The sequence below is a fragment of the Eutrigla gurnardus genome, assembly GCF_963514095.1.
Source record: "Eutrigla gurnardus genome assembly, chromosome: 10".
Taxonomy (NCBI): Eukaryota; Metazoa; Chordata; class Actinopteri; order Perciformes; family Triglidae; genus Eutrigla; species Eutrigla gurnardus.
This window is the reverse complement of record NC_139924.1, coordinates 22,665,916-22,678,504: the sequence shown is the minus strand read 5'-3', so window position 1 is coordinate 22,678,504 and position 12,589 is coordinate 22,665,916. Positions and strand designations below refer to the sequence as shown.

The 12,589-nt window shown below is 42.2% G+C and overlaps 2 protein-coding genes across 2 annotated transcripts; both read right to left on the bottom strand.

Moving 5' to 3' along the window:
- Window positions 1–1,761: 1,761 nt before the first annotated feature.
- Window positions 1,762–4,173, bottom strand: LOC311020474 (olfactory receptor 11A1-like; the record flags this gene model as incomplete). Its single annotated transcript, XM_084020504.1, has 2 exons — window positions 1,762–1,963; window positions 3,245–4,173. 2 exons carry the CDS (start codon window positions 4,171–4,173, stop codon window positions 1,762–1,764), a joined length of 1,131 nt encoding a protein of 376 aa, XP_083876630.1.
- A 7,073-nt stretch (window positions 4,174–11,246) lies between these two features.
- On the bottom strand, window positions 11,247–12,203 carry LOC311020473 (olfactory receptor 11A1-like; the record flags this gene model as incomplete). The annotated part of the gene is made up of 1 exon (XM_084020503.1): window positions 11,247–12,203. The coding sequence occupies one exon, from the start codon at window positions 12,201–12,203 to the stop codon at window positions 11,247–11,249; it is 957 nt and encodes a 318-aa protein (XP_083876629.1).
- Between the last annotated feature and the right edge of the window lie 386 nt (window positions 12,204–12,589).

The window sequence follows — 12,589 nt, the reverse complement described above, 5'->3', positions numbered from 1 at the left end:
GTGGGGTTTTTACCGCTGTAGTAAACCAGCCGAGTAGTGTCTTGCTATTCACAGTGACTACAGTTGAATACGAGTTTTGTGTGAACACACATTAACAGCTAAAATTAAATGTTGAAATTATCTTTATTGAAGACACGACTATACAGTAGTTGTCACAGCGGATAGGTTTTTTTTTTAACCAGTAGAAACAGCAATAGTATTGACAGTAATAGTCACACAGCTACTGTACTTAATGTTGCAGATAATTGTATTATCATTGCTAATATTATTAACAGCAGTAATAGTACAAGCTGCAGGATTAGCAGGAATAGTTGGAATCAGGCTGGATTATTGGTTCTACTGGTTGTAGTAGCAGCAGTGGTAGCAGTAGCAGTAACAGCTGTTGCAAACGCAGTACTGTGATAGTTTTAGAAGTACCAGTAGTAGTAGCAGCCAGGTAGTATTACTATTATCAGAGGTTGTAGCAGAGGCAGACATGCAGGCTGTTTCAATATTGTGTATATATGCTTTATACATATCAGTAGAAGTCACACAAGGGCTACTAATTGTAGCAGCAATACTGTCTTCCTCATCAGCTGAAGTGACAGGAGAATTACAGAGCTGTCAGTCGAGCAGAAATATGTCACACATCCACGGTACGGTACAGAAACCATGCAAGGGAAAGGGAAACAAGGAAATATGTTTTCAGAAAAATGAGAAGCCTTTTCCTATGAAGAGTCTGAGAGAAAAATGTAAAGAAAAGTTACAAATTTACAAGAATATGAAGTCATAACTTAAAAAAAGAAAAATAACTTGCTGTGTATGATGCCTTCAGTGGATGACCCAATCAAATTATACTTTAAAAGAGAACAACCATAAAACAGCAGTGGTTTTTGTTTGTTGTTTTCTGATCAGCTGTAGAGAAGCTAATTTTTTTGTAGCCTTGTACTTTTGTACCTGTGTCTTTTCTTTGTACCTATTAGCTCTAGTGTAGCGAAGTTTACGTTTTATAGCCTTGTGCTTTTCCTCTGTTGGAGAGATTTTCATTTTGTTAGTTTTATAGTTAATCCACAGAGTAGTCTCAGCCTCTTTCTTTGCCTCCCTTGGAAGTGATTTTCTGTTATCTTTTTCCCATAAGGGTTCCCGTGTTTTGTTAGTGCTTTCACGGTTCTCAGTTTTCAGCCAGAGTGTTTCATAGCCAGTTCTGTTCTCACTCTGTCAAGGAAGTGTGAATAAAGATCTGCCTGAACTGTTCTACCTCTGCACCTGAGTCCTCGTTCTGCCCAGGCCTGACAGAATACTCGAACCAGTATGGACTCAGCAGGGGTCAGGCAGTTGGTGGAACTTCTTGTCCTGCCTGGAAGAGTAGTTCCAGACAGCGATGGCCTCTCACCTCGGAAATCTTTCAGCGTGACTCCGGGGCTTACAGAAACACCTCGCTCCACCTACCCCAGCAGCTCCACCGATCACAGCCAAGCTACCAGCCCATGCCTCAGCCACAGCCTAGCTTCCAGCCCATGTCTCAGCCACTCCGGACTCAGACCATGCCTCAGCCAGAGCGCAGCTACCAGCCTATGCCTCAGCGCGATCCCCAGCTCAAAGTCTGCTGCCCAGCCGATGCCACCAGTCCAGTCGGAGGTCCGTCCGTCACCAGTCCAGGCATAGGCCCGTCCGTCACCAGTCCAGGCGGAGGCCCGTCCGTCATCAGTCCAGTCGGAGGTCCGTCCGTCACCAGTCCAGGCATAGGCCTGTCCGTCACCAGTCCAGGCGGAGGCCTGTCTGTCACCAGTCCCGACGGGGACCGTCCGACACCTGCATCACACAGCCTTCTGGGGGTCCGCTCTTCACCCGTTCCTGTCCTGACGGGGGACCGTCCAACGCCTGCTCCACGTATCCTGCCGGGGTTCTGCTCGTTGCCCGTTCCTGTTCCGACAGGAGACCGTCCGACGCCTGCTTCAAGCATCCTGTCATCCCAAGTTTGGTCCTGCTATTGTCACATGTCAATCCACACCTATGTCATGCCGTTGTCATCTATGTCCTGTCGTCCCCAACAATGTCCTGCCATCGTCACCCATGTCCTGTCATCCCCACCTATGTCATCTCATACCCTATGTCATGTCATCTCTACCTATGTCCTGCCATCATCACCTATGTCCTGTTGCCCCTACCTTTGTCCTGTCACCCCCACCTACATCCTATCATCCCCACATGTGCCCTGTCGTCGTCACCTACCTCCTGTCATCCCCACTTCAAATGGATTCTGACATTCACCAAGGTTTTCTTATTTGAGATTTGTTACGCAAACTCAAGAGCACACTTACGCACATTTGAGTGCTGACATGTTTGTGCAAAATAATTGGTTATCACATTTTCTTCAATTCTACAGTTGTATAATACTGTAGGATTTAAACCAATACTATTGAATTTTTCATGTTGTTCAATTATTTTCATTATATTACAAAGCATTATTGACTGCTTCACAAACCGCAGATGTTTTTCCCCTTCATCCACCACAAAAAGCGGATGCGCGTCCTGACCGACTCCCGGGACCGCACAACAGACCTGACCCACTCTTGGGACCAGACAACAGACTTGCAGTCCAAGTCCGTGAGCAATTAATTTGTCGTTTGTAAATAAAGACTTTCAAATTTCTTTAAGTGTCTCAGAGTTTTAAACGAATAGCTCTGAGCAGCCTTTCCACCTCTAGTGGTCTACATCTCTGTTCTGTGTTTGGAGAACTCTTTTTTTGCCTCAGATTTTACATCAAACCGTTTCTTTTTAACACGTTCTTGGACAGCAGTCTAAGTACTTAGGAACTTCCTCAAGAACAAATATAAGAAAAAACTTAACTTGATATTGGTGAATGAGCCACATAGTCTGTAATGCAAAACCCACACAGCATCATTGAGGCAGCCCAAAAAATATTTCATGTTTATGCAGTATTTTTCCTTTGGTCTTAGCACTCCTATGAATTAGTCACGTGCCTCATGATTTGTGTTTTCAATTTAACAATATAAGGGCTTGATGTCCGAAAAGAATACAAGAAACGCAATCAACCGCTTGACTTTTCCCACTGAGTCCCCTTTAAGATCATTTCATGTTTCCCATGTTTGGAAAACTATTGCTGGAAATAATTCAGTTCAACAAACCACTTTAATCAGTGACAGTTTTTTAATTGGAAAATAACCACTTTAATCTTTAACAAGATCAATTTTGACTGATGTTTTGTTATTACATCTACATAGTATCTCTGTGACAGACCAACATTTTATGACAAAGGACATTTTTACATGTATTGCGTATTTTTGACAGCTGGAATCCAAACATGACAGGATTCAAAAGTGGCTGTATCAGAAGTAAATACAGAGAGAGAATAATACGCACCATACTGGGTACACCAGTCATATCAAATCTACTCTGAAGTATTTCAAAGCAGCAGCCAAAAGAAAAGTTAAGGAGGGAAGCAAGGTGAGGTATGCAGGTGCTCATCGCTTTTTGTCTCATCTGTTTGGAACCAGCAAAACAAATTTTAAGAATTTTCATGTAAGAAAAAAATATGAGACACAAAGGGACTGAAGTGGAAAAAGCAATGGCAAAAAGTCCATAAATGTTATTCACTTCAGTGTTAGAGCAGGCCAACTTAACAATAGGGTAGTTAACACAATACAAACTGTCAATGGTGTTCCCACACAGTGTCAAACGGATGTTTAAGCACAAAGTTATTAGGAATTTCACAAAAGAGAACAACCATATTACAGCAATTAAGATGACCACCGTTTTGAATGTCATACGTGTGTTATATTGTAGAGGACAACAAATTGCTACATATCTGTCATAAGACATAATGGCTAAGTTACAAAACTCGACATTTGCATAAGAATATATGCAGAAAATCTGCAGGAAACAAAATGGAGCTGAAACTGTGTGAATGTCAGAGAGGATCTGACCCAGAAGGAATGGAAACAACCCTGTACTACCATACAGTTCATTTACAAACAGGCTGCACAGGAAAAGGTACATAGGTTCATGTAAGCTTCTGTTCATACAGATAACAACAATGAGCAACACATTGGAACAAACTATTACCATATATAAAGACATGACCACCATGAAACACAAGTACTTCAAATCTCCAAGATGGACATAAGCTCCAAGAATGAAATACGATAAAGTTGAAGAAGTGGAATTTAACATCCTTGATGGCAAAAAAGGACAACAACTGACCTGTAAAACCCCCACAAACAGCGTAAATGTAACATTTACTCCTCTCCGTCTCAGAGTTAAGGACCTATAAATCTGTAAATGAAACATAGGATCACACCACACAGTTCAGGATGGGCTGCAGACTGCTGCAATCAGCTGATTTAAAGCTTTTTAAAGCCCCCCCCCCCCCCCCCCTCGTTTCCCGCCCCTATTGACTTTGTCCTGTCGTCATCACGTCTTGTCGTCGTCAGCACTTACTTTACGTCCTGTTGCCGTCTCCTATAACACCCTACCTCTGTCTAATAGAGAACTCTCAGCTGTATAGTTGTTGTTTTGCATTTCCTTTAACCTGTACATGGCAAATTCACTTTTTATTGTCACATCCTCACCAAATTTGCACACTGCTTGTTCATTGTATATGGAATATAATCCTATTTTATATCCTATTTTTTTATTTATTTAATACTGTAGTTGTTGAAATGGTACATTTATAGTATATACTAAAACATTCGGTATACTGTGTATTCTTTAGAGATATATATTTCACTTTAGATTTATGGTTGTTTTGGATAATTGGCCGCTCTAACAAAAATAATTTCCCTGTTTGGGATTAATAAAGTCCATTCAACCATCCATTCATCCTTCATCCATCCATCCAACCTCACCCACGTCCTGCATCCCATTGCGAGTATACCACCGTCTACATCCCTTCACATCCGTCCACATCCTGTTGTCATGACCTACTTTGTTTCCTGTCTTCCTGACTTATGTCATTTCCTGTCTTCCCCACCTTTGTCCTGTCGTCCCTACCTATGTCATGCCATTGTCAACTACAGTAAGGCCTGTCGTCCTCACCTTTGTCATTTCATCCCCATCTATCTACTGTCATCGCCACCTATGTCATGTCATCCCCACATTTGAGTCCTGACATGGTTTGTGCAAAATAATTGGTTCTCGCGTTTACTTCAATTCTGCAGTTGCATAATACTGTAGGATTTAAATAGATAATATTTGTATAATTTTTCATCTTGTTCAATTAGTATTTTCAGTATATTTCAAAGCATTATTGACTTTTAAAATGTAACAAAACACTACACTTAGTTCGGTTACATTAATTTGTATTATACTACTCAACAGTTCTGTGGGTTTGCGCCTCGAACAAGGAGCTGCTTGAGTCACATGGCTCAGATTCGCATCTTTGAATAATTCATCATAAATTCCAGCAACACATGGGCTCTATTCCCATAATGAGTTATTTTACCAGGAGATGGAGGATCTGCTCTGGCCCCCTGGTTGATGACACCACTCACCAACCCCCAGACTCACCGGAGGTGTCGTATAATCAGCGTACTCACTCCACCATTGAGCGCATCATCGGCCTCTTCAAATACGCTGGCACACTGCTTCACAAACCGGAGATGTTTTTCCCCTTCAGTCACCACAACAAATGGATGCGCGTCCTGACCGACCCGGGGCCGCACAACAGACCTGACCACTCCTGGGACCAGACAACAATCCTGACCCACTCCTGGGACCAGACAACAATCCTGACACACTCTTGGGACCAGACAACAGACTTGCGGTCCAAGTCCGTGAGCAATTACTTTGTTTGTCAATAAAGGCTTTCAAATTTCTTTAATTGTCTCAGAGTTTTAAACGGATAGCTCTGATCAGCCTTTCCACCTCTAGTGGTCTACATAGTGGTGTTGCTCTATTGCGACTCGGACTCGTGCTGCCACTGCTGCTTTTTTTCTCGTTTTTATTTAATATCTGTCGGTTGTTTTTAACGGGTACTGAACGGAGCGTGTATGCTGTGCTCACCATGGCTTTACGGGCACAAGGACTTCTATTTCTGTTGATTATCGGGGTGTTGCTGCTGCTGGGAACATGCCAAACACTCTCACGCGTTGTAGGTGAGTTGCTCACTTACGCTCTCCCTCCGTTACACGGGAGCTGATCCACCTGCCAACCTGCCCGTGGCCATCAGAATACAGCCGTCTGACCGGGAACGAAAACAACCACGAAGACGACCACGGAAAAGGGGCCGGAGAGAGGGGGCATACATCAGTGCCTTCGCCGGAGATGCTATAAGCCACCGCTGCTGAGGATGATTCTCTGCAACACGCGCTCTATGAGGAAGTATCTGGTCAGTTCAACGGTCATTTGAACAAAAAACAACACATTCTAGTTGGGACTTAACTATACCCAGATGTTACATGTGTAAGGAATGTTTAGGTTAGGAGTAGGGTTGTAAACGATAAACCCAGGCCCGGCCCTAACCAATCTGGAGCCCTAGGCAAGATTTTAGGTGGCGCCCCCCTTGCATCGGCAGTGTAGTGTACTCACAAGAAACCGAATAGCTTTGTCTTTGACCTTTTTTTTACTTAAAGAAAGCTAATTCACAATCACAATAGTTAACAAGATAGAAAAAATTATGAATAAATAAATGAATACAAAAAATAAAATGAATATATGAAATACAACCATTTTTACATACATTCATAAATAGTCTTAAGTATAAGATCTAACTAAACACAAAATAAAATGTGTCAACAAGTTGCATAAAATAAATTAAAAATACAATATAAATAAGGCACTGCACAAAACAAGATATTAAAGGTGGGGGCAACAGGAAGACAGCTTGATGCTGCTGCATCATGGCTGGGTTGTGCTGCTGAGGTGGAGGCAGCAGTGGTAGATGTGGTAGATGGCCCAGGGGTGGGATTTAGAAACTTCAACAGTGCATCTGAAGAGAGGAGTATGTGACACCATTGAGTATTACAGTCTAATAATAAAAACATTATTCCAGGAATAAAATGAAATGATATAATATAATTGAAAAACCAAAGAGATATATGATGTTAACTGATATGCAAATTAGATTAGATTACATTTATTGTCATCATTACAGTGAAATGCTGAATAGCAGAATGCAAAGTAGCAGTAATATGAGAATGTTATGTTATGATTATCTTTGACCGAATCACAGCAGTGCTCATATTCAAAACAGCATTCTCTCTCATGTGATATTGCTTAATTAACATTAATGATGTGCACTTTAACAACTAGGCTTACAACTATAATATATAAAGGGGTGGAAAAGTGACTAGGGCAAACGTTAGCTAACCAGAAGGCAATAAAAATGTAAACAAATGTAAACACCTGCTTAAAGGATCTAATACAAATGTCCCTGAGGAATGTAAGGTGGGAGTACTGTAATTACCTAACCTTACATTATTACTTTCCATAACAACTTAGCCCCCTCCACAATATTAACTGACGTTAAAACAGTCAACTAACGTTAGCTATTTATTGATTAGCAATTAGCGAATCATGTAACGTTATCCTAATGCTAAAAAGCCAGGTGTCTATCTGTAACAGATAAATAATTTCATGTAACATTACCTCTGTCTTTTTCTCGTTTCTCCTCCTCTTCTTTTCTTTTTTTTCTTCCCTGGGCACCCGACAGTTTTGGCCGTTTTGACATCTTGTGTTGATTTTTTGATGTGGTGACGTCCAAAAACAATCATGATAGGCTACGGGAAGGGAGGGGGCGCACCGTGCATGGGGGGGGGGGGGGGGGGGGGGGGGGGTTGTAATGTTGTTACAACTATTATTTCTATTAAATAGGCTTTTTTTTTTTTTTTTACCATTTGTGGCACTGGTGTGGCGCCCCCCGATGGACGGCGCCCTTAGCATTTGCCTATACGGCCTATGCCACGGGCCGGCCCTGGATAAACCGATGCGACCGGATATTCGGCTCAACAAGTGAGAGATACGGATGCATCGGTAGCAGCCTCCTCAATCGATATAAATTATCAATGAATTCCTAGATGAATCGATTATAGAGTCATGGATCGGGTATCGCAAGACTTTGAAGCGGTTGGCAGCATTACACCAGCTTCTCTAAAACAACGCGAGAGCTGAAGCTGCCGGCGAAACGCCGTAGCTGCCTAGCTGGTATGAGTTATAAACAAGGGACAACACGGAACATGGAGGAGGTGGAGGTGGAGAGGCGGGCGCAGCACAGGTAGGCGGCTCCGACGCTGCCGCGTGCCGCGTGACCGCAGTCACTCCACGACCACACGTGAGAGATGGAAGGCTTTGAATGTCAATCGCTTGTGTCTCAACTTGCGCCACAAGAGGCGGCCGCAGCACGGGTAGCGTCCACGACACTGTCCTGTGACCGCTATCCGCGATTCAGCAAGAATTTTTTTGGTCCATGTCTAAAAATAAATACAATGGGCCCTAGTTTCGTAGACCAGGCGCAGTCAGCTTTCAGCGCACCTGCGCCGCGCCGACAGGGTGTGTCCGCCTGGACTTTGCAAGTTTCGTGCACCGCGCAGGCTCGCGCAGGCTGTGGGAAAGAGGGAGGAGAAGAAGGCGTGAGTGGGAGACGAGGAGGAGACGAGGCGTGGACTGGGATTAATACAGCCGATTCAGATCTTCACCAATCAAATGAGCTCCTCTCCTCACCTTTAATGCGTTAGGGGAGGTTCAGTGCAAGATCCGTCACTTGACAACCCGATGACAGAAGCAGCGCCGCTGCTCCCACCACGCGCTTCACGCGCTGTGCGTGCGTATCATAATAATAACAATGCCCATATTATAAAAAACAGGAGAGAGAGGGAGATGTTTTGGTCCGAGAGGCTGAGTTTCCGTTACGCGTGCCATCCGCCTTTGATCTGACGTCAGATGTGACGGGACAATCTATATAGATATAAATTCACGTGTTGATTCAATCAGTTGCATTAAATAGTGTTTGTTGTGTTTATTTATTGCATTTAAATGTGCCTGGAACTGTGGAAACCTGCCTGTGAGGTCTCGGTGACGTGTGCGCACTGCACGCCGTCAGCCAAACTTCCACTCCGCCAGCTGTGATTCGCATTGAATGAATGGACTTTATTTACGCCTTGCGCCTTGCGCCGAAAGTAGACCAGGTTGGAGCTGGCGAGCTTTCAGCGCAGTCTCGGCGAGGCTTTTTGCCACGAAACTTCCGCTACGCCAAGCTGAATCTGTCACGCCTCCCCCTGCTGCGCCGCCACACCCATCTTGGCGCAGGCGATCCACCAAACTGCCAAACTGACGGCGATCCACCAAACTGCCAAACTGACGGTGCGCAAGGCTGCGCAGGTCGAAACTTGCATTGCGCCGGCTCCGCCACCCTGCGCTGCGCCACGAAACTAGGGCCCATTGACATGTGATTTTGTTGTTCTGTTTTTGTTTTTTGTTTTTTTTGCCAGTGTCATACAGCCACAATGCTTGGGGATATGTGGTATTTTACATATTTGAAAAGAAACTATTGTACTGTCACTTTCATAGAATTGGCTTCTTTATTTTATAAAATATCTACAACAAATATTAACCGTAGAATCAAATCGTATCGTTCTTACACTGTATGGAATCGATTCGAATCGAATCCTGTCTGTAATAAAATGATATCGTTTTTGAATCGAATCGTAACCTGTGTATCTAGATGCATATCGAACAGTTTATCACAGAGAGATGTGCAACCCTAGTTAGGAGGAAGATGAGAAGAGGCCTAGCTGTAAATTAAGCGTAGCTGTCTGATGAGGCCCTGAGACATAAATTAGTAGGGGTGTGCATTGGCACTGCCCTCACAATTTGATGACAATTCACGAGGTAACGATTCAATTCGATTCTACGATGCATTGCGATGCATCAAAATTCTACAGCACAGGCACATTTTTCATCAGTCATGAGGCAATACAAGCAGTCAGATATTGAACAACAGATTTTATTGGCTGCTATGTGTGTATTATCACTCTCCTGTATCCTTGACATAAATGTCATTAAATAAAATAAAATTGAATGGTACAGGGTATTGGATATGGCATTTTCAAACCTGAAAAAGAAAACATAAATCACTGCTTTCAGTGCCTTGATTGAGAACTGTTTCTCTTCTCCCTGCTTTTGATCATATTCACTGAAACCGACACTATGCTCCGATAGAAGTAAATAGTGACATAATCAATTTTGGCACGTTGCCGCATCGATGCTGAATCGTGCATGCCCCGCTTTGCGATGCATCGCCGAATCGATTTTTGTTGACACCTCTACCGGTCTGTAATCATTATTTTCCATGGGGTAGGATTTTTTTGGTATGGGAATAATGGTAGACTTTTGCCAGATGGCAGGTACTTTATGTAAATCTATAGATGCTTGACAAATGGGGCACCAGGCTGGGAATAGTTCTTCTGCAAACGTCTTTAGGAGAAGAGGCCTGTGGATTTACTCTTACATACCTGGTTGAATAATGCCTGTATTTTGAGAGGATCAACTACTAGTTTTGGGTAGGCATCGGTTGTAATAGACTGTAGTACTTTATTACATTCAGAAGAGGAATCCTGTTTATCAAATCTTCGGAAAAAATCATTAAGCTCATTTGCCATTTCAAGTTCATTATTAATTATGAGACGTTTTGGGCAAGTAGACATATTAGTGGCAGCCTTCATAGAGTCCCATAGCATTTTAGAGTTCATGGAGGTAAAATTCTGTTCAATAATTTCCTTGTGTTTTCTCTTTGCTTCCCTCAGCATGTGATTGAGTTCCTTCTGTATGGCCTTCATGCTCATCCAGTCTGTTTCTAAAAGCCAGTTTCTTACGATTAATACAGTCCTTAATCTCTAAGTACTTAGTACCTTCAGAACAAACAGAAAAAACAGAAAAAAACTTGATATTGGTGAATGAGCCCCATAGTGTAATGCAAAACCCACACAGCATCATTGAGGCAGCCCAAAAATATTTCATGTTTACGCAGTGCTTTTCCTTTGGTCTTAGCACTCCTATGAATTAGTCACTGGCCTCATGATTTGTGTTTTCAATTTAACAATATAAGGGCTTGATGTCTGAAATTAATACAAGAAACGTTATCAACCGCTTGACTTTTTCCACTGAGTCCCTTTTAAGGTAATTTCATGTTTCCCATGTTTGTAAAACTATTGCTGGAAATAATTCAGTTCAACAACTTATAGTTCAAGTTTTTTATTTGGAAAATAAACACTTTAATCTTTAACAAGATCAATTTTGTTTTGTTATTACATCTACATGGTATCTCTGTGACAGACCAACATTTTATGACAAAGGACATTTCTATAGGTATTTCGTATTTTTGACAGCTGGAATCCAAACATGACGGGATTCAAAAGTGGCTGTATGATGACTAAATACAGTGAGAGAATAATACGCAGCATACTGGGTATACTGATCATATCAAATCTGCTCTGAAGTATTTCAAAGCAGCAGCCAAAAGAAAAGTTAAGGAGGGAAGCAAGGTGAGGTATGCAGGTGCTCACGGCTTTTCGTCTCATCTGTTTGGAACCAGCAAAACAAATTTTAAGAATTTTCATGTAAGAGAAAAATATGAGACACAAAGGGACTGCAGTGGAAATAGCAATGGAAAAAAGTCCATAAATGTTATTCACTTCAGTGTTAGAGCAGGCCAACTTAACAATAGGGTAGTTAACACAATGCAAACTGTCAATGGTGTTCCCACACAGTGTCAAACGGATGTTTAAGCACAAAGTTATTAAGATTTTCACGAAAGAATACAACCATATTACAGCAATTAAGATGACCACCGTTTTGAATGTCATACGTGTGTTATATTGTAGTGGACAATAAATAGCTAGATATCTGTCATAAGACATGACGGCTAAGTTACAAAACTCGACATTTGCATAAGAATATATGCAGAAAATCTGCAGGAAACAAGATGGAGCTGAAACAGTGTGAATGTCAGAGAGGATCTGAACCAGAAGGAATGGAAACAAGCCTGTACTACCATACAGTTCATTTACAAACAGGCTGCACAGGAAAAGGTACATAGGTTCATGTAAGCTTCTGTTCATACAGATAACAACAATGAGCAACACATTGGAACAAACTATTACCATGTATAAAGACACGACCACCAAGAAACACAAGTACTTCAAATTTCCAAGATGGACATAAGCTCCAAGAATGAAATAAGATAAAGTTGAAGAAGTGGAATTTAACATCCTTGATGGCAAAAAAGGACAAAAACTGACCTGTAAAACCCCCACAATCAGCATTAACATCACATTTACTCCTCTCCGTCTCAGAGTTAAGGACCTATAAATCTGTAAATGAAACTTAGGATCACACCACACAGTTCAGGATGGGCTGCAGACTGCTGAAATCAGCTGATTTAAAGTCCCCCCTCCCTTCGTCCTGTTGTCATCATGTCCTGTCATTGTCACCACTTACTTTACGTCCTGTTGCCGTCTCCTATAACACCCTACCTCTGTTTAATAGAGAACTCTGTATAGTTGTTGTTTTGCATTTCCTTTAACCTGTACGTGGCAAATTTGCACATCGTTTTTTTATTGTCACATACCTCACCAAATTTGCACACTGCTTAATG